The 23581-nt window shown below is 29.8% G+C and overlaps 2 protein-coding genes across 14 annotated transcripts in view; one reads left to right on the top strand and one right to left on the bottom strand.

Moving 5' to 3' along the window:
- LOC111640004 (centrosomal protein of 290 kDa-like) overlaps positions 1–13191 on the top strand; it is a 78827-nt gene extending 65636 nt beyond the window's left edge. For 6 of the 7 annotated variants that reach the window (XM_023386001.1, XM_023386002.1, XM_023385999.1 and 3 more), the window contains 3 exons: positions 332–442; positions 10631–10700; positions 11421–13191. In XM_023386001.1, the coding sequence (XP_023241769.1) occupies positions 332–442; positions 10631–10692 (173 nt within the window). In that variant the 3' untranslated portion in view covers positions 10693–10700; positions 11421–13191. The remainder of the gene's footprint in view (positions 1–331; positions 443–10630; positions 10701–11420) is intronic. The other variant, XM_023386004.1, reaches the window with a different exon arrangement.
- Positions 1–19271, bottom strand: part of LOC111640007 — a 106225-nt gene extending 86954 nt beyond the window's left edge. For 2 of the 7 annotated variants that reach the window (XR_002759196.1, XR_002759195.1), the window contains exons 1-2: positions 14660–16188; positions 5456–5514 (exon numbers count right to left, since the gene is read on the bottom strand). Coding sequence is in view for 4 of the 7 variants with exons in the window: in XM_023386010.1 (XP_023241778.1) it covers positions 1388–1397; positions 5456–5514; positions 14577–14796; positions 15113–15141 (318 nt within the window). In the remaining 3 variants the exon portion in view is untranslated. Of the gene's footprint in view, positions 1–419; positions 1398–5455; positions 5515–14576; positions 16189–19104 lie in introns of those variants that run through there. The other 5 variants (XM_023386008.1, XM_023386009.1, XM_023386010.1 and 2 more) reach the window with 5 other exon arrangements.
- Between the last annotated feature and the right edge of the window lie 4310 nt (positions 19272–23581).

The following is a 23581-nucleotide window of genomic DNA, read 5'->3' as shown; positions in this document are numbered from 1 at the left end:
TTTATAAAAAATAAATTTAATGAATTATTACAAAGTTTTTATAAAAGTTAATATATATATATTATATATATACACACTGTATTAATATTTACTAACACTTCTAGTTTATGATTTATTTTATATAGATTCTAATTCAGTAATTAAATTATTATTAATATATTAATCTTGATTTTGTGCTTTGTTAAAATGTAGCTTATATACATATATATCATAATTTTTATAGCTATTTGTTGCAAGCAAATGGTTGTGATTAGTAAGAGTAAAATATGTTCATTTTAAAATTTCAGTTTAAGTATATATTGTTTCCTTTCTTCCCGTTTTTTTTCTACAGAAGAAATAGACAATAAAGAATTGGTGCAAATTTATGACTCAGATGATGCTATTGATTCGGAAGAAGATGAAATAATAGATTATCTTAAGCATGGCACTTCATCATTTAAAGGTCCTTAGAATTCATATTTTAAAAAAGACGGTTGCAATCTAATTGATGCTCCAATATTTTTATTTATTTATGTTCACTTAGCTTCATTTTTTTTTCTCTTTATTTAAATCTTGCAGTCACAGCTACCATTTGTTTGCTATCAATATTTTGTTTATTTAAATTAGCTGTTGTTCTATAATAATTATTTTATAAAGAATCTGCTTGCTATGATCTCTATTTTTCATATCTTAATGATAAATGTAAACAATTAAGTCTTTAATAAAGTGAACAGATATGAAAATTTTTTAAAATATTGATCAATTCTGGAATTCTTTTGGAAATATGATTTCTTTAATTATACAAATTTCTAAAAAAATAAAATAAAATTTTATTTTAAAAAACAATGATCTTAATGTAATACAAGTGTAAGCATTATTAAATCACAACAACATATGCAAAGTTTGAATTTCAATAACTAAAGTTTCCCCACACCAGGTCATATAAGACAAAAAATGTACACACTGTAATCAATATCCGGCATGAAAAATCCAAACAGGTTGGCAAACGCTTTCGATGCCCCTGCTGGGCTCTTCTTCAGGCCAAATTCGGTGTAACTGGATTCTTATAATCAAATGTTTTTAATTAAATAAGAACGTGCTTCACTTCTAGATGTTCCAATATGGAAGGCAATCACCTGCCATTTCAAAAATTAATTTTTTTTCCAGTGGGAATACAATGTGCATATCCTATAAAAATCATGTGTATCATATAACAAATTACGATTTATCGTCCAATAAATATTGCCAAGCTGTTGAAAGATTCATTTCTTTTTTAAAATTGATGCAGGTTAATTTGCAATCTGCATTGAATATCTCCATTGCTTCCAAAGTTCTTATGTGTTCCTGATGATGGGTGGTGTGGATAACTCATGCCTCGTTAAAAATCATTGTTTATTTGTTCTTTATTTTAAAATGTCCTAAAAAATTAAAAGACAAATTTTTAAAACAACAAAAGAAGAATTTTAAATTTCAATTTTCTTAAATTTATTTGAATTTAATTGTATTTCTTTTAAACAATAAACAAATGTACCGGGAACCTGTTCTGGTGTGCTTCTTGGAAAAACAGAGTGTTACAAATGTTTTTGAACTTGAAAGTTCTTCTTCAGGTAACTGATGACTGTTAAGCTAATGCAATTCAAATTCAAGTCAAATTGGAATACCATTTAGAATTCTATCGTGTGGATCGATGACGTAATTCAGGCATGCGCCCCTCTGCCGATTGTAAATTATCATAAGTTCTTGTCTATGAGCGCCTGCCATGCAGTTGACAGGGTGATTTCGTCTTTGTGGTTAACATTCGTAACGCTCTGTTTTTCTGAGAAGCATACCGGCAACAGGTTACCGGTACATTTGTTTATTGTTTACTTTAACCCAGTGTAGTATAATTCCGATTGTATTTCTTTTAATTTGCATTGTTTTTCTTTCATATGTCTTCGTTGTTTATTTGTTCTTTATTTTAAATTAGAATTACATACAGAAGAAACCCTTCCATATACAATTTATTGAGAAACGGAAAAGCCGCCCATAACCCAAATAGACTTCCAGCAATATATACCATTCTATTAATAGATGACAGATGGCAGAGGCAATTGATTTACATAGGATCAAGCAAACGTCCATTAGCCACTAGAGTAAAAGATCATAAACAGATATCACCCACAACAAATGTACGACGGCATTATCTACATATGCAACAAGCCCGGACATAATCCCAATTTTTAACAAGGCATGAGTTATCCACACCTAAGAACACCTAAGAACTTTGGAAGCGATGGAGATATTCAAAGTAGATCGCAAATTAACCTGCATCAATTTTAAAAAAGAAATGAATCTCTCAACAGCTTGGCAATATTTATTGGACGACAAATCATAATTTGTTATATGATACATGTGATTTTTATAGGATGTGCACATCGTATTCCCACTGGTAAAAAATTATTTTTTGAAATGGCAGGTGATTGCCTTCCATATTTGAACATCTAGAAGTGAAGCACATTCTTATTTAAAAACATTCGATTATAAGAATCCAGTTACAGTGAATTTGGCCTGAAGAAGAGCCCCGCAGGGGCGTCGAAAGAGTTTGCCAACCTATGTTTGGATTTTTCACACCGGATATTGGTTACGGAATGTATATTTTTTGAATTTCAATAAATTAAACCTTATAAACAGGGTTATTTTCAAGCTGTATGAATAATTATTAAACTAAGGAATTTGTTCTAAAGTTAGGATGTCTAAGCATATATTTTAGACTAAATTTATTGCAGTTTTATAGCTTTCTCATTTTATTCTAAAAATAATTTAGAATATTATATTTCATATAATATTAACTCAGGTCTGCATTCTGATTTTAAATTTTAGCAGTTTTATCTCAGATTATTGACACATTAACTATTTTAAAATAAATACAATATTTAGTTAGAATATTCAAATTCACATCATCTTAAAAATTTAAGATGATGTGAATTAAATGGCATTAACAATATCAAAATATCAGCACTGTCATTTCCTGTCTGTAATCTGTGGATTATATGTTTAAGACTTTCAATTTTGGTGATGTGGATCATAAGTTCACTATTTATAATCCATAACAAGTTTTCCACGTCAAAAAATTATTCTAAAATAATTTTCTTGATGTTTCTATATCAATTGGATGCAGAATACAAAGATCCAGTTGTTTCCACTTGTAAATAACACTATATTCTATTTACAAGTCCATCAACTCACCAATAAATATCTCCAATTAAGATGTATTAAGCTTAGCTTAGAATGTTTTAACTTAAATATGTCAACATATGCAATGATATCTGCCCAATCATATGCTTGCTAAGCATGCAAAAATTTTTACTGAATAAACAGGTGTCTGTTGCATATCTTTGTTCTTTTAATTATTTGTATATGTCTCTCACCTCTACCAGTTCTGTAACGTGAATGTGGCTATATCCAGTCCTTTGAGGCATTGTGATTTTACTTTTAAGGAGTGTACAGTACATGTTGGTAAAACAGTAGCATTCAAAACAACTGCTGCTGTCATAGTACACTTCCTGCTTGTTTACTCTGTCCTATTATCTTCCTTCCTTATCAACACTAGCATTCCATTTTCAACTAGCCAAACCTAAAGATGGCCCATTAACTGAACCAAAAACATTAGTATTCTTTAATGTCACCTACTTCTAAAAGCATATTCAGCTTTTTCTTCCTGGTGTTTCCCTGAATCATTTATTAATAAAATATCATAACTGAATAGTAGCTCTACATCAGTGTTTGCCAACGTAGGCCCATGCCCCACAGAGGGGCAATCGGATTGTTAAGGGGGTCAATTCGAAAATGGACTCATCCAGAGTTTAAGTTAACCATATAGCCACTGTATATGTTAGGGGATCATAAGAATTTTAGAAAGGCTTAGGTGGGGCATAGCACAAAAAAGGTTGGGAAACACTGCTCTATATGAACTTCCTTGATCTAACAAACTTTCTGCATAACAACAATGAAGAAAACAAGTCTTGTAACTCTTGGTTGAGATGACACAGTCAGACATTATTACTGGTAATCGTTATTAATTAGCTAAGCTAAATTATCTTAAGATAAATTTAAAACTTTTTAATTGGAGATATTTATTGGTGAGTGGATGGACATATAAATAAAACTACAGGTATACCTCGACGTCGTTTCGAGTTACGTCGTTCCCGATTATACGTCGTTTGTCAAAAAAGTATATGGAAAAATAAAAATCAAGTTTAAGTCATTTTATTCGACTTTACGTCTGTCCGCCACAAATATTGAAGCCGTAATATCACTAGAAAAGCGTTTAAAGCACATAAAATCATATTAAAATATATACATTTACAAGTATGTATTGTATTTACAGTACATGCATTTGTAAATTTAGATTACTTTTTTCTGTACTATATTAAAAACTAAAATTTATTTGTTTGTAAGCTTAAAATATATCCTTATTAATTATATATTATTAAAATGCATTAATAAATAAAATACAGAACCGGAAATGGTAATTTATGGTTTAGCCTAGTGACAAGTAGATTCGGAGACAAGTAAATTCGTCTTACGTCGTTTTCCTGGAACCAATTACCAACGTAAGGCGAGGTATACCTGTATTATAATGTATTCATAATTGGAAGCGAATAGTTTGTCAGCACCTGTGTAATCTATGTCCATCTGATACATAGACAACAAGCACCCAATCACATTTTATCATGTAAAGACAACTTATGTAACAAAACCTAAAATGATTTTATATCTTTTTTTTAATTTATGGACAAATTACTGTAGATTATATGCTATGGCCTATAATCTGTACCATCAAAGTTGGAAGGTATTTCAATGCATAAACCATAGATTACAGACAGAAAACCATACACTACAATATTTTTTATGTAATAAATGTAAAACAGACAACCATCAGTTACAATGTAATTTAATAATAGCATTACTTGTACTAGTCTTTTAATTTCCATGTTTAATACAACTGATATTGGTCTATAAAATGTTAATTTATTACAGGCAATGAAAAAAATTTAATAATAGCATCTCTGTTAACATTTATATGGATATTTATGTTTTATGATAGCTTTAAACAAACTTATTAATCAGTTCCAATTTAAATAGCTTAAATTACTAGAATTCAGAAAATGTAAGTAAAAATCTTAATTTACAATTACATAACAACATGTATTATCGATAAAATTTTGTATGTACTGCAGTATGATATTGTAACAATAAGAAATGGAAAAACAGTATTCTAGTAATAAATATTCTTGAATACTCTAAAATGATTTTTTTCAAGTTCTTTCAAAATTTAATAAATAAATAAATAAACAAATTTCTGTAGTTGATTGTTAGAGTATTATGAAATGGTTTCAAAATTAGTCTTTTTATATTACTTGTAATTTCATACCAATTAAATTTGATAAATTTTCACAAAAAATTAAATAATAAAAATAGTCATCTAACTTGTTACCTTTTTTGATATCTTTCTATCTTCATATAAAAGTCTTTAGCTTGTATAAAATAGCATTTCTGAAATATTAATTATAAATTAATTTATTCATTAATAAACATTTTTTTTAATTAGTTCAATTCTTATTATTTAGTTATTAAATAAATCAGTTTTATACACTAAAATTAATTTATTATCACATAAAATACAAAATCTTCATTCATTTATAGAACAGAGAATATACACTACTGTTCATTGAAATTGCAACACCAGTAAAAACTAGGGTTATGGCCATGAAATTTATTTCTGAGATTAACTTGTAGGAGATGATACAAATTATCAGAGTTACAGCTTTGTAAGTATAATGTAACATGCTAATGTCAGTATGTTGTATACCACCACAGGCAACTATAACTACCTATACTGCATGTGTTGTGCTATTGAGTAGTAGAAATTCTGGATGTGCATCTGAGGAATGTCAGTTCACACAACTTTACCATCCACAATTCATCACTGGTGGCTGCAAGTGATGGCAGACAGGACAATGATAGCCCACATGTATTCTATTGGCTACAAATTAGGCAAAAAAGAAAGCCAGGGATGTTAAACATGGTAAGAATAGAAGTGTTGGATAGAATGAGCAATATCAGGACAAGCATTATCCTGTTGAAAGAGGCTGTCAGCCTCTTCCTCTTCTTACAGACCATCTTTGTAAGAAGAGGAAGATTTAAGCTTCCAAGATTTCCATGATATACTGCTGATTGTTCATGGTACTTGAAATGCATAGAAGCCAAGAGCACGAATGCAATGCTATAACACCCCAAGCCATCACACTGTGGGTAGGACTGGTATGACACTGTAGAATTCCCTTTCCAGGGGCTATTCTCACAGTATTTGTGAACAAGGATCAAGCTGTCATGTGCATCAGACTGAAATCAAGACATTAAAAAACATTTTGCTCCCATTCAACATTTTAGTGTCTTTGTTATTGGCACCATTTAAGTCTCTCAAGAGTATCTATGCTGTAGGATTAAGGAGTCATATCAACAGATGGCCAACTATGAGTCTTTGCTGCAGCAACTGGCAGTGAACAGTGCTAGCAGAGATGTTCTGATACGTTGCCATCTTCCATTGTTTGCCCAATGTTATGGATGTTGCTGTATAATTTATCATTGTCAGTCGTATAGCATAAGAGCCTGCTTTCCCTTTCAAATGTAAACATTACAGCTCAAGATCCTTCACAACACTGTGTGAAACCTTCCACTGTCCATTGTTGCCATGTATGCATAACTGTACTAAGTGTTTCACCAAACACATGAAGCAAATTCATGATACAACAGACATCCTCCTCTCAGCTCAAGAATTTTTCCTCTTTCAAACTCTGTCAAATTCTCATAACATTCCCTCTTTTGGTGATGTGGCATAGCAGAATACTAGCAGCACTGCAACAGTTGATTTCACTGACAGAATATTTGAAATTTTTTTTAGTAAACCAACTTTTATACCTGTGGAGTCATGCTTTAGTCAGTGTTATGCAAGCACCAAATGTGCTGAGAGTGTATTCATTTGCATCTTCCAATAAAACCTAATCTAGCAAATTTAAACCTAATCCTGTCTCCTTCACAGTGCTGAAATTTCGATGGACAGCAGTGTATAAAAATAGGGAAATAATAGGTACAGAATATTAATTACTCGCACAACATCAATCTTATGATTATCAGTTATGTAGAAGCATGTTTTAAAAGTTAATAAGTAGAGAGGAATGACATATATATACAGGATAGCCTAAAAGCTAATTAACTGAGATATGTTTTAAAGTTATTTCAAGAACAGTTAAAACCAGTTTGAAACAGCTACATTTCATTATTTGGGATTCAGCTGCTTCATTGAGAGTAATTGAATCATAACATGAAACTATCCCAAACTGATTTTAATCTTACTTAAAAATATATCTCTATGAACTGACTTTTGGGCCTTGTAAATTTTGTATTCAAATTAATACAATGTAATTAATTCTTCTGATTTTAAGTTATTTGATAAGAGATTCAAGTATTTAAATTCCTATATTTCTTTTTCTACATATTTTTGTTTTATTGTTAATGTTTGTTAATTTTATAAATGCTTATGTTGCTTATAGCTTAATAATGATCCAATATAAAGTTTGAAAATATTAAAAGAATTAGTGTTATAGAAAGAAAGGAAGACAAAAGCTTAATTTACTTTTCTTAGCTGCAATGAAGCACCTTTCAACAATGTATTCTTTTATTTTTTGATTTTATCACAGTTTTGCTAAAATCACAATGCAATTTTCTTCTATGTAATAATTTTAGTTACATTTGTAATTAATTAATAAATTAATAAGTTTTAATGAAGTAAAAATAGATTAATTTTGAAAGCATTTTTTAAGGTATATCATTAATTATCAATAATATAAAAAATCTTTTATTTAACTAAAAACTGAATAATTACCAATAACTGAATTTATTTAAATTTATTTAGTTAATAATTGAGATTATTAAATTAAATTTAAATGCATTATTTATTTTTACATTATATATTGATAATTACATTATACACATTATATAAATGCATTAAAATTAACAGTTGTGATTAGAACAATTTGAATATGTTAGTTGTAAAATTTAAAACACTAATGAATGTAGACTGTAATTAAGTTATAAAAATTTTTAGATCTCATTTTGTTTAATCTTATTTTAGATGGGACAATGTTCTGGAGTCCCCTTGGGCTTTCTAATTTCTAATGATATACCTGAGAGTATTATTAATTAAATGGGTTGAGAATTTGGTAATAAATAAATATATGAACCACATCAAATTAGTATGCAGATACAGTATGTAGATGATATGCTATATATTTTGGATAATAAAATATATATTTACCTATTCTTGGAAGATATCAACAATAATTCAACATAAACAAATGACATTACAAACATCAATAACCAGCAAAAAACAAAACAAAATTTACTTTTATATACAATGGACATTATCAAGTTTAACTGAAAGAACGTAGAATGGAACAAGAAAATTAAAACTTTGGAACAGAATATTTTAAATCAAAGTTCAAGCACATGAAGACTTGTACCATACATGTCTGATACAAAAATACCACTGAAGGGAATTAGGCAAGCTCAAATAGTGCATCCAAGCTGGCGAAATTGAGTCTGTTTCTTTAAAGTTACTTGCTATCTTTCTCCTGAAAGCTTTGTAGATTTTAACTCTTTCTAGGTATTTTTGTTTAAATAGGTCCACCTCATAGTAAAAGAGACATGACTTGTCAAACTCTACTTGCACATGTTTATCTAATTTTGACAAGCATTGTGTTGGAGAGATGTTTTTCAAGACTTGTACTTGTCCTTAATCTTTGCATGGAGGCTCTTAGCAGTAGCACCTATATATTCATGCAAACATTGCAGCCTCAAACTGGAATGCTATAAATACCTGGCAAGTATTAATGACTTTAATAACTTAATAGATATTAGACTAGGTTTAGAACAGCTTAGTTCAATGATGAATTATTTAGACAATTCTATTTTTAAATCTGATCAATGGTATTGCACTAAAGTACTTCAAAGCAAACATTAATTGGTTCCTTTAAACACTGGAAGTCATATGATATTATTGTCATACAAATAGGCAGTTAGGCATAACACATTCCACACTCGCAGCACAAATGAATAAAGAGTTAGAAAGAATTATCATTACCTCTATTCAACAAGACTTTCCTAGAAATGTCACAGGTCTCATTAAGGCACACTTTAACCCTTCTTCTAAAGCTAATAGAATAAGAAACAAACAGTAATCTTATTCAGACTATTATACTGTCACAGGCAGATTTCTTAAGACTTTATGTACAAAATTCACCCATACATATAGGCATTAAGAGATCATTAGTGATGCAAATCTTAAGAAAGGACAGACTAAATCAATGACAAGGATAAGCCAGAAATATGCATGATTAAACTGGTCAAACACAGAGCTAGTTTTTTCTATATTAGCTTTTTCTAGTTTAAGTTCCATTTGTAGGACCTTATCTAAAAGGATTAAAGAATATTATAGTTGAGTTACTAAAGAAATCCTGGCAACATTCACTTTGCTATCCCATTGGACTTTAGAATTGGTGATACAGATTATGAGGAAATTCCTATTTTAATTAAAGAAACAATACTGCTCTCTCAGCTTAGATTATTAGAACAATTGTCTATTCTCATTTTCTCTAAATATTCTAATTAATTCCCATGGACATTAAATATACCAAAATATACACATAACTTGGTGCTGATTGTTATAGTTCAGATTTTTCCACTTGTTGCAGAAATGTTCCAGCCAACTTTATCAAGTTAAACATATGGGTGGCTGTTATATATTTACATTTTGTAATATTTTTAAAATTTTTAAAACATTTCATATCTAAATTACAATTATTATTCATTAGTCTTTTGAATTGTACAACTTCCATAATCAATGTCACGACTTGGTGAATTTATCAACACTTGGCAAATAATTGCTTAAGTGTCAATAAATTCACCAAGTTGTGACATTAAACCAGAAGAAACAAGACGACGACAACATGGTTTCGACAAATAAAATTCCATAATCAAATTATAATCACAACTGTTAATTCGGAATTTTATTCTATAAACTTAAATAATACTAAATTTCAAGTTCTATTTTAAATTTTGTTTTACACAAAAATTTTAAATGTAAATTATTCTAAACTCAACTGTCATTATAAAAACACTGCACATATAATCAATATCTAGCAAGAACAAACTAAAAGAAAGTAAACATTTTGTCTCTGTTTAACAGGCATCATCAACCTAATAATGCCCATTAAACACAGATGAAAACATTTGCTTTCTTGTAGTTTCTTTTTCTTGCTGAATGTTAGTTTTAAGTGCAGTGTTTATTAACATATACCTAGTTTTGAGTACAGTAGTTGAATGTCATTTATATTTTGTTCTGCATAAAGAACTGATGATAGATCAAATAGGTCCAAAAAAATTATTTTTGAAATAAATCTATTGATTTCTTCAACTTAGCAATATATATGTTGAAATACATATAATAATTAATATAAATAATTTAGTATAATTAGAATTTATTTGTATTAAAATTTCTGTTAAATCTGAAAAATGATGAAAATGTTTCATTTTTTCATTATTATTTTATTAGAAGTTGAACCACCAAGTGACAGCAAAAATGGATACTCCGAAGAAAGTGCAAAACAGCTATAAAATATAGGGTAAGAATTATATATATATATAAATATACAAGATAGTTTAAAAGTAAATTAACCAAGATGCATGTTATTATTTATAATTCATTAACTTCATTGATAAGAAATTAATTAATAGTAACATGCAGCTGTTCCAAATCAGTTTTAATTATTCTTAAAAATATATATTGGTTAACTTAGTTTTGAGACATCCTGTATATATATGTATGTAGGAAAAGTTAAAATAAAGCATTTTAACTCAGCAATTATGTATTTTAAATCTAAGGGAACATTTTCAACCATTTCTCCAATGGAACAAGTATCCATCAATTTTAAGGACCAGACTACTGTTTTGAAGCATGCAGAGCTTGGTATGAGATTTCATAGGATAATTAAGGAGCAGTGGATGAGATGTCAAATTTTAAGTAGACCTGAGCTTTGGTTTGTTTACTTAGTTTTTTTTTTTACTAATTTAATGTTTCCCAATTATGACTTCCAGCCAATTGCATTTCAGGTCTATGTTTTTTAATTCGTGTTCGAAAGATTGAATGTTCTGGATTCTATTCCAATAACATTTGGATAGTATTCAATTTTAATGGCCTGATGATGGCCATTAAAATTGGTTGAAAATGTTTCCTTAGATTTGATTAAAATACATGATTGTAAAGTTAAAAAGTTTTATTTTGAGTTATATAGGAAAAGATTTCTAATTTAATAATTTCAATTTACTTTTCCTTCTTTATTTAGAGCTGCTGATAACAATCTATCATGCTGTAATGGTCATTATATAAAACTGTTTTTTTAAAAAGAGCAAAAAAATTTGGAAATTCTACAGTTCAAATAATGTAGAGCTTTGTTTAACTCAAAACAGCCAATAACTTTTTGTTTGGATATACATGTATATTTTTGTCACTAAACACAGTTGTTATATATGTTAAGTCACTGTGCAATATGTATGTTTAAGTTTCTTGTATTGAAAGCCTGTGGTTGTGACTTTATTGACTATGTAATATGTTTATGTATAAATGTTTTAATAGACAACTGTGCCATTTAACATCCTGCTTTCTTTAATTAATGCAGGAAATAATAACAATTAATATTTATGTTTTTTGTACATAATGTTTTAAAATTCAAAAAGTTGAAATTCATATAAAATTTAGTAATCTTTTTAAGTTATAATTTCTGAATTTTCTCTTGTGATCAAAGCATCTCATCATAGTGATATGAAAATGCCTTCCATTTGTTTAAATTAAACATGTGGGATGTTTGTGAATCCAAGAGTTTTTACAATATATATACACACACATATATATATTATGCAAATATAATTTATACTGTGGCATTTAATGTGTGTCGTCATTGAGCTGAGTGAACAATTTAATATTGTAAAATAAGTCAATGAACTTATTTATCATTTCTTGGGAATACCATTCTATTAATTAAACAGTGTTTACAAAAGTTCCTTTGAGCAAATACAAAGTATATTTGCATTGTATTTATGTGTTGCTCACTGCTAGACATCATTCCCAAATATTTCATTAGTGCCTAAATATGCAATTCACTTTTCAGAACATCAGATTGTTCCTTTAATGCTTGATATTAAAGAATTATGGAAAGTTACAATGCATATAAAAAATATATATGATTAAAACAATTATTAAATCCTGCAATTACTATAGGCTAAAACATTGAGTCAAACCGTCTTTTAGAAATATATGTGTAACTTGCAATAATAACTTAATCATTATATAGCCAAAGCATTTTGTACTAAACATAAAAGGAAAATGATGTGAATTTAAATCATCATGAGATTCTGAATTTTGAGAGTTTTTTAACAAAAGATAAGTGATGAAAACGGTAATTTTTATGCAACTCATTATTTGCCATTTCTGAGATTTTTGAATTGAATTTAAAATTGTATCAGACGCAATCTCCAGTTGTGCTTTTTCAACAATCATGCTTCGTAATTAGCTAACTTTCTATTGCCTGTGATGTGAATTGTATTTTATGTACAATCATTTCCAAACACAGCAAGTGTTATAAATTATTAACTGTCAAATTCTTCTGTGATCATCAGTCAAGTTTGTGGTAAAATTGTCTTCAAGAACATTTCTATAAATACAATATCTTGTTTTAAGGACTGATATTACATGAAACCATAATATGTGAACATCACAAGCATGTTAGGAATTGCAATCAATAAAAACAAAACAAATTTACTTTTTTCTTAGTAGGTTTTGATAAATTAATATCATATTGCCTGTTTGTATCAATATTTTTATTTCAGTTCAAATTTCATTTATTAAAACAATATGCAAATTTTAAAAAATTTCTAAAAATAAAAGAGTTAAAATTATTAAAGTGAATAATCATATCATAAATATATATACGCACACAAATCAAACAAATTGAGATTTGATTGCTTAGAATTTTAAGTATATCTGATTTCTAAAAACTTCTTTACACTTTTTTGGTCCAATATTTTTGTACTATTTTATGTAAAATCTAGTAGTCTAACATATATACATTAAAACAAAAAAATTCCCAAAAATTGTAAAAATAATTCTATAAATAACAAGTCTTTTTTGTGTTTTGATCTATTTCATAATTGTTTAAACATTATGAACAGATAAAAATAATCATTTATCATAAGCATATTGTCAATATATTACATTTAAATATGAGAATTCAGTTCAAAAATACGAAGTTTATCTATTGTAAAATGGCACTTTGTATTTTAAATGATGACTTACAACTTTACTTATCATTTCTGCTTTAAACAAATGGATTAACATATTTAGAAAGTTCATTTGTTATCTTTACAAATATATTAATTTAATATTGTCACTTTATATGGAGTTTCAAAATATTTCAATTTTCTTAAGTAAATTCTACATGATATTTATCACACATTTGTGTCTTCACTGTCTATTCTTTTCTGACAGATTTTATAGATATTTCTATACATACAATACCCTTGTTTTAAAAACTGATACTACATGAAATCATACTATTCAACTAACTATATTAATTAAAACTATATTATAACTAACTAATATTATATTATGACTATAATATTTACTTATTCTTATATTTTGAAGGGTCTTCTTCTTGATAAACAAATTTAACACTTCACACAGAGTAAAATTATATTTATTTCACACTAAATACTATTCTAACATAATTTACATATAAAAAAAAAATTATTATGCTTAATTAGTAAACAAAAATTTCCAAAGTAAATAAACCAATTTCCAGCACAAATTAACAAGGACAAAACATGGTTGCTTTCTTATAAATTTGTACTGGAAATTGGTTTCATTTGCATTGTTTATACCCACTTGAGATACGATCCCTACTTCTATCTCCCCTCAACTTATAATCTCCAAAATGTAATAGCATCAATGCTCCATATATAGAAATGTTCCTGACAAATTTCAAAATTTTTCACCCACACAATATATAGGAAAATACAGGTCAACACACACACACAAAATTTTCATTCTTTTGTATTTTGTTTTCAGAATCTGAAGACCTTAAAATGTTGAGAAATGCAAAAATCCCAATGTGTTAAAATTGACAATTAGAATACTTTTCCTCTGTTGTACTTGTATAATATAACAGCCAGGAAAGCAAAAATTATAGAATTATCCAATCAGTGGTGCATTGTGTAGCTTCATTGGGACTAGACAAATTTGAATTAGAGGGCCCCATGTACAGTGTTGACTTCTAATATTGCTATTGGGAATTTTTTGGGGAAATATTTTTTTATGCATAAACAGCTGCAATTCTCTTTTTGCCCAAAGGACAAGGCACCATTGTATCCAATTACTTCAAAATTCAGCATACAACTATGTCTCAGACAAGTATTTAAACAATTATAGTTGTGGTCCAATTTCTTACCAGGTAATGCCACACAGGTACCTTAAAACTGCAACTACATATCCTGTAAAAACACTTCACTATGCTCACAATTTTTAATGTACCTGTTGTTTTCAGGTCTTCAATCAATAATATGCTGAACATTGCAGTCAAAGAAATTATGCACAGCTGATGGGAGTTTGATAAAGACTGCATCATTGGGCTATGGGAAGCAGGATGGTCATTTTGAATTGTCCACAATCTGAAATGAATGAAATAGTGTTAGGAGCAGTGGATACATCAAGGCATGCATCATGACACAAGCATGAACAGCTGCAAAGGCATTTTATCTACAATCCGAAGACAGGTGGAAGCCTTGCCACACAGAATCCTGTCTTTTCCCATACCATTGGTAGGTGACTAACAGAGGAAAATCTGCACAAACATCAATTGCTATACATCCTGCCATTAGCACACCAGCATTGTGGTCTTCATTTGCAATGGTGCCATGGCAAAGATGAAGAAGTGCTACAGACCAGCATTGTACTGTAAGGAAAAAATGAGCTTTTAACTCTTACTTTGTCATATATGTTTCCAACAGATACATGGCTTTTTTTATTGAATTTCTCAAAAATAAATAATAGTTGAACTGCGGCCTTAGTATTCCTCAATTGATATGTTCTGAAGTGATTCCAACAGTGATTTTCAAGTTTATGACTTTTTTTTTAGAGAAATTTTATGAAAAACAATACCTTACTACCACTTGCAGTAAATTCTCTTGCAACGTGAGAGTGCTATACTCTCGATTGTTGCAGATAGCAATCGCAATTCAATAAAATAACAATGTAGGATATTCTAACTTTTTCTCCTGGTTTCAATGACAGGACCAATCCCAATTCATTTCAAATAAGCCTTTTCAGCTATTTTCAACAACACGATCTTCTTGCTTCAGTGTTATCACCCCACTGTCTCACGATCAGAGTATGATAAGAAATTTAATACTTTCAATTTTGCAACAATTAAAATTTATGTTTATTACATAACAATACCATTTAGTAATTGTGACCCACACATTTATTTGATAATTTTTATCAATATTTAATATTTTTAATATTTTTTAAATTATTAAAAATAAAATTATAGACTTCATTACTGCCAATACTAGTTGCTAAATTTAAAAGAAAACATTCCCCTGAATGCAAGAAAAAATTTGTTAGTATTTAACCCAGTACTGACAGAGAAAGTAGTTTTTGAAAACAAAGTAATAAAACAATTAGCAGTTTGTTGTACTTCACAGTGGAAAACTGGCAGAGTCTTACTTTTGTGGGAGAAAATGAACAAAACTACCCTGAAGTTGAAAAATAATACGATCCTGTGAAATTTAACAAATCTGATGTCACTAAGTAAATGTTGAATTATTTATAGAGAGTTGATATTTGATAAGTTTAGTTTTTTTGCATTTACAGATCAAATTACAGAAAATATAAATAAAAATCTCATATTTTTAAACCCATGCCTATTTTATACTGTTAGATAGTAGATAATATGTAGAAATCAAAGATATAATCATAGTCAAGCATATATATCAATAATATAAAAATTGCATTAATTTGCTTTATGTATCCAGCAGAGACAATGCGCCAAGTGACACAAAACTTGGCACACTTGGATGAGAGTTAGTTTTACAATTTGGCATTGTATTGACTTTAGCAACAAATTCCAGTTCCATTTGATAACAGACAACCATCATGTTAAGAGTGTGGAGGACCATTGGTGAGCACTTCAATCTTGCCTTTACTGATGAATGCCTCTATTATTGGTGTCTGGTTTAGGAAGTTGTCTCATATTACAGTAGTAGTATAAGGAACATTAATGACACAGCAATACTTTCAGTAAATCTTGCATCCTCATGTGTTGCATTTCATGGAAGGTTGCAAACAGCCATTTTCCAGAAAGGTAACACTTGCTGAACACAGCTAGGGTTCCAGGAATATCTCCATTGTATTACTTTTCCTTGGTCTGTCCATTCTCCAGATTTATCATCCATTGAGCATTTGTGGGATCAGATAGGATGCCAGCTTTGGTCATCTACAAATATGAAGGATCTGAAGTGACAGTTGCAACATCCAAAAGCAAATCTGTTGCAGGATTGCTTATGATGCCTGTATGCCTCAAAGCCTGAGTATATTACCAATTGTATTCAAGTAAGAGAAGGAACCATAAGGTATTACAGGCTACTTTAAACTGTATCATTGTCCCACAAGAAATTGTTCCTGTGCTAGTGTATTGTAATCACTTATTATATTACCAACATCATTACATTCACATTAACAAAGTTTCATTTGATTCCAAAGCCTCATTTTTAATGTTTAACTTTGGTTTGTCAATGAGTAAATTTTTGTATTTGGATAAAAGTATACAAAAACATTATTTCTAAACAAAATATGATCAAAATATAAATTTTAAAAAAATCTTGTTTTACACTGAAGTTTTCAGCTGTTGACTCATTATCAGAGTATTAATGACTCTTTTATAACATTGTTAACAACAAATTTTTTTTTAATTTAAAAAAAATAAAACTTCTAGATTCTTCTTAAATGAAGTCTTTTTATAACAAAATGTACAAATTTTATATTTTATGTAATTTATGAATATGAATCTTTAAATTTACATACAAGGTCTGTTCAAAAAGTATCGGACCTTTGGTCGGCAAAAATAAATTTATTGACTTTGAGGTACAAAACCCTAATCCCCTTCAAAGTAGTCTCCTTGGTAATGTATACACTTCTCCCAGCGTTCCTGCCATTGCTGGAAANAACCTCTCTAGTATTAAATTTTCAGGTTTTCGGTTGTTAAAAGTTTTAAGGAATTACATAATTATTTTCTAGAAAAGACTCTCAAAACTTTTTTGTTAAAAAATTGCATATGAACCCAATTAGAAAAATTGATAAAATAAATATTTTCTTACACTTATAACTAATTACATAAATGTACTTGTCACTAATCCAATAAACTTGAGGATCAGACAACTGCCAAATTAACAGATTTTCCAAGCCAATGAATTTTAGCATAAAAAATGGCAAAATAATATATATACCATACTCTACTATACTTTAGACATAAATCTAGCTTACTGGACTTCTTTATGAGAAAGTGCTAGTCCTGTGGCATACAACAACATAAAAAAGACAACCATTTATTTACCTTAACTTTTACAGTATTGTAAATCTACTTCCAAAATGTATTTATATTTTTACATGAAATCTAAATTAAGTTCAGTAATATCTAGAAAAAGAAAGTTAATGTCTTGGAGGATGGACACACACACACACACAGATTATTTTATTTTATATAAAGGAGAATTCAAAATATTTTAATTGTCTCAGTAATGACTACCAATTATAACATTATCATGCTTATTTTAATAAATTTTAAGGTAACTCTGGCTTAAATTATTTAACTGGAGTTTGTTCAAAACAACAAATATAAAACCGAAATATAGAAACAAAATACTGTTATTATTATTACTGTATTTAATCTGTGCATTTTATTCGAAAATTCTGGAAAAAGCAAAATTTCTATTGCAACTTGCAATAATTTCTTTTAAATCATACATAACAACATTTTAAAGATTTACAACTGCTAGTAAAGACTGCATCTTTAAGAAAAGACAACATTGTGTATAATTTATAAGTTTTGTAATGGGAACTTGGTGATCTATGCTATGGTGTCTCAGTGGAGGTTTCTAACCTGAGTGCCAACACTGAGTCCAACTATGAGGGATAACCAACAATGCCAAGGTAAGAGGAATTGTGAGGGGTATATCTGTGTGCAGAGCCTCCAGTGCCTATTCAACCTTGCATATGCATTGGGGACTGCAAATGTCAACCATACATTTCTCCTAACTTACCCTCTCACATACATTTTTAGATTCAAAAACTGTATATGGTTTGTATCTGTTGTAGGTTCTGCAGCAGGACAGCTGGTTGCTTGTGTGCTTAGTAGGTCTGCTGCCATTCACTCACATGGAGCTCCATCACTGCATGTGGTTCTCCCATTATGGATAAATCATTGACACAAAATATCTTCTAACTAACATTGTGTTGAGTAATAACTGTCCACAAAAACCTTTATCACTGTTGTGTTCACTTTTGACCTCAGTGGAGGTCGAAAACATTAGTGGATATTGTAACGAACACAACACTGATAAAGGTTTTTTGTGGACAGTTATAAATCATTATGTTAAGACTTATCCAAATCAATCTCATAAACTGCATGGCAATATCTGCAGTGCCTAGCCATCATGTAATGACAAAGGGCATTGACATAGCCCTGGATAAATTTTGTATTTATACAAATAAAAAGAAATAAACTACTAATATAACAAAAACTTTGGTCTCTTAATCAATATTTTTGGATTTGAAATCAATTATATTACAATTACTTAGCTATGCCAATACTTATGTTTGTCACTGTACTGTACATATTTCATATATCCTGATTCACAACACCTGACAACTACTTCTGATGCACTTTTCTACTTAATATAGTTAAGAACAAATCTATTTACCATATTATATGGCATATAAGACATACTCCATTTCAGTACAGAATATCTAGGAAAAAATATTTAGTGTATTTAAGCCATCCCATGCCTTTAACACTTGGCACCAAATATTTTTCTGTATTCTGGTTTAAACCAAAATACAGCTAGCCATCAATTAGACATTCTCAACTTTCCCGGCAACATTTAAAATTTTGGTGGCGCCATCTGTTATAATATTTTTTTTAAACTTTTTATATTTTTAATTATTATAAAATGGCAAAAAGCTTAATTTTGAGGGTAGGGATGAGTTTTATAAATACGAAAATTTTAAATGCTAATAATGAGTAAAATCATCATTAAGTCCGACCCTAATGGAGATATACGCGATCCCAATTATCTCCCCACCCCCGCGACCTTTAACCACCAAAATTTAATAGCATCGATCCGCCTAACGAACAAACCTTTCAGCAAAATTTCAGAAATTTTCGACAAAAAGCACGGGAGTTATTAAGCTTCAAAGAGGGTGAACAAAATCGTGTCTCCTCTCACACACTAACATCCATACAAACAGAAAAAAAAAATTGACCCGCCAGTGGCCAAGCGGTCTTCGTACCCCCAACACTGGGAGTTCGGTCGTGGGTTCGCGCCTGACTCGGATGGGATAACTACGTGGAGTTTTCCGTGTTTTCTCCACATCTGTAACGCCTAAATAGGGGTCAGTTTCCCTTAAAAAGACCTCCAGGAAGGCATCCCCTAGGCAGATCACCCAAGTGTTGCGTTGCCATAACTAAACAAACAGAAAAAATGCTGCCCCATTTTTTTTGGCATTTTTCGACGTTTCAAGGTGATCCATGTAAGTGCAAAAATGCAAAAATCTGGGGTTTATTTTTTGCTGGATCGCCAAACGTTCCCTCCGTAATAACAGCCGGAAAAGTAAAAAAAAAAAAGTATGATTAGAATGCATACTTTTATTTATTCAAGAAAAAACAGGTATTTAAGAAAAATCACTTACCATATACAGTATATATATATGTACTGTATATATAAACTCTCTGCCACGTGGATACTAAAAAGGCCTTTCTAGCAAGCGCATTATGGATTTGGCCAGGCCCAAACAGGACAAGACAGATTCTTTCAAATGTGTTGGTTTCAGTCCCACACGGCAAAGGAATGAAACCAGCACATTTGAAAGAACCACCTCCGAAAAATGATTGGTGTTTTTCAATTTTCGATTTCCCACAACAGTAAGCTGCCATTTTTGATTTTAAAAATAACTTCAATTTACATAAATAATTTACCTATTCTTTATATAAACATAATCGTTAATTTATTAACGAATTTTCAAAAACCGAAAAGATGGCGCCGGGTTTGTGTCGTTTTAATTTAAATTCAACGTAAATATATAACAACTTTAGGATTTTTGAAAATACGCCAATAACTTTATGCAAATTCATTAAAATTTCAGTAAATATTAAACCTTTGAAATTATTTCACAAACCATTTCTGTTCTTCGATGAAGACAACGGGAAACGAAAAGCAGACGAACTTTCTGAAAAAGTATATAGTGTTGCCAGTCTTTTTTATAATTTCAAAATAAAAAAAGGGGGGAATAAAGTTAGCTTAATAAAACGCAGAGAATTTTAAAATTAAAAAGAAAACAAATAAAGTATATATAATATTTAAAACATAATTTTTATAAATTTATATTTAAATTTTTGTAATAATTTAATTGTGATTTACCGCCCTCGGGGATCCTGGATCGAATCCGAACGGGTTGAAAAATCCCCAGGAATTTTTCGGGGTGGTCCGTCCGGATATGTCGGGCCCCGTCCCTCACTACCGGCCGCCCCATTGTGGGTCTGATCGAACCCATAGTAAACTTGCTAAAAGAGGCCCTCTTAGTGTCCACAGGAAAGAAAGTTTAAAAAAGTAATAAACATAACAGATTCTTTATTTTAAAAAATAGATTAAAAAAAAAATACAATTTACATTTAAAAATTGTTTTTTTTTCATATTGCATCATACTTTCTGTCAATTTTCTTTAACAATACGAAGATTTATTAACAAACAGGGCCGTTCCCTGCAACATTCTGCAAAATGCAAGGATAGAGACCCGCCAGATCAGTAGCATCAATAGAGACCCGCCATTAATATATTACTCGGCCTCGTAGTCTGTATGTGCTAAAGTCTTTTTAAACACAAATTTTATTTAACTCGTTCATTACAAAACACCTATTTTTAGCGTTGGAAGATTTCGCACAAAAGGAAAAAATAAATTTGATAAAACATTGTAAAACTTTAAGAGTATTCAAGATTTGTATTCATAGAGTAAGACTAGAAAGACTCGTCTTTTACCTGTATTCTGATAATGAATGACTTGTTGCAATAAAGAATGTGCAAAAATACTTAGGAAAATGAAGTTACAAATTATTCTGCAACCTCCTTACCGGTTCCAGAATCTGTCCTTATATGGCCTGAAAAGTTTGGAAATTAGTTATTTCCAAAGGAAGCGTTGAAAAGTCAACATTTTTACGAGAAAAATTCAAACTATTATGGGAATGGATCGAGAAGAAAATACTCCTACAAGGAATGTATTGACGATTACAAAAATATGTCACTCTAAATCTGTTGAAACAATTAATATGTTTGATAAAAAAAAATAAATTATTTTTACTATTATTTAAAACTGTGTTATTCCCTCTTTTCCTACACTAATTTTAGAATAAATAAAAGTATGCATTCTAATCATACTTTTTTTTTTTACTTTTCCCTCCGTAATAACAGCCGGAAAAGTAAAAAAAAAAAAGTATGATTAGAATGCATACTTTTATTTATTCAAGAAAAAACAGGTATTTAAGAAAAATCACTTACCATATACAGTATATATATATGTACTGTATATATAAACTCTCTGCCACGTGGATACTAAAAAGGCCTTTCTAGCAAGCGCATTATGGATTTGGCCAGGCCCAAACAGGACAAGACAGATTCTTTCAAATGTGTTGGTTTCAGTCCCACACGGCAAAGGAATGAAACCAGCACATTTGAAAGAACCACCTCCGAAAAATGATTGGTGTTTTTCAATTTTCGATTTCCCACAACAGTAAGCTGCCATTTTTGATTTTAAAAATAATTAAATTCACTTAGCATTCAANTGTAATTAATTAATAAATTAATAAGTTTTAATGAAGTAAAAATAGATTAATTTTGAAAGCATTTTTTAAGGTATATCATTAATTATCAATAATATAAAAATTGCATTAATTTGCTTTATGTATCCAGCAGAGACAATGCGCCAAGTGATGTCACAAAACTTGGCACACTTGGATGAGAGTTAGTTTTACAATTTGGCATTGTATTGACTTTAGCAACAAATTCCAGTTCCATTTGATAACAGACAACCATCATGTTAAGAGTGTGGAGGACCATTGGTGAGCACTTCAATCTTGCCTTTACTGATGAATGCCTCCATTATTGGTGTCTGGTTTAGGAAGTTGTCTCATATTACAGTAGTAGTATAAGGAACATTAATGACACAGCAATACTTTCAGTAAATCTTGCATCCTCATGTGTTGCATTTCATGGAAGGTTGCAAACAGCCATTTTCCAGAAAGGTAACACTTGCTGAACACAGCTAGGGTTCCAGGAATATCTCCATTGTATTACTTTTCCTTGGTCTGTCCATTCTCCAGATTTATCATCCATTGAGCATTTGTGGGATCAGATAGGATGCCAGCTTTGGTCATCTACAAATATGAAGGATCTGAAGTGACAGTTGCAACATCCAAAAGCAAATCTGTTGCAGGATTGCTTATGATGCCTGTATGCCTCAAAGCCTGAGTATATTACCAATTGTATTCAAGTAAGAGAAGGAACCATAAGGTATTACAGGCTACTTTAAATTGTATCATTGTCCCACAAGAAATTGTTCCTGTGCTAGTGTATTGTAATCACTTATTATATTACCAACATCATTACATTCACATTAATAAAGTTTCATTTGATTCCAAAGCCTCATTTTTAATGTTTAACTTTGGTTTGTCAATGAGTAAATTTTTGTATTTGGATAAAAGTATACAAAAACATTATTTCTAAACAAAATATGATCAAAATATAAATTTTAAAAAAATCTTGTTTTACACTGAAGTTTTCAGCTGTTGACTCATTATCAGAGTATTAATGACTCTTTTATAACATTGTTAACAACAAATTTTTTTTTAATTTAAAAAAAATAAAACTTCTAGATTCTTCTTAAATGAAGTCTTTTTATAACAAAATGTACAAATTTTATATTTTATGTAATTTATGAATATGAATCTTTAAATTTACATACAAGGTCTGTTCAAAAAGTATCGGACCTTTGGTCGGCAAAAATAAATTTATTGACTTTGAGGTACAAAACCCTAATCCCCTTCAAAGTAGTCTCCTTGGTAATGTATACACTTCTCCCAGCGTTCCTGCCATTGCTGGAAACACTGCTGGAACGCATCTTTTGGAATGG

This window comes from Centruroides sculpturatus, unplaced genomic scaffold, assembly GCF_000671375.1.
Source record: "Centruroides sculpturatus isolate CEXI.00-Female unplaced genomic scaffold, Cexi_2.0 scaffold1404, whole genome shotgun sequence".
NCBI classification, from domain to species: domain Eukaryota; kingdom Metazoa; phylum Arthropoda; class Arachnida; order Scorpiones; family Buthidae; genus Centruroides; species Centruroides sculpturatus.
This window is presented reverse-complemented; position numbering and strand designations above follow the sequence as displayed.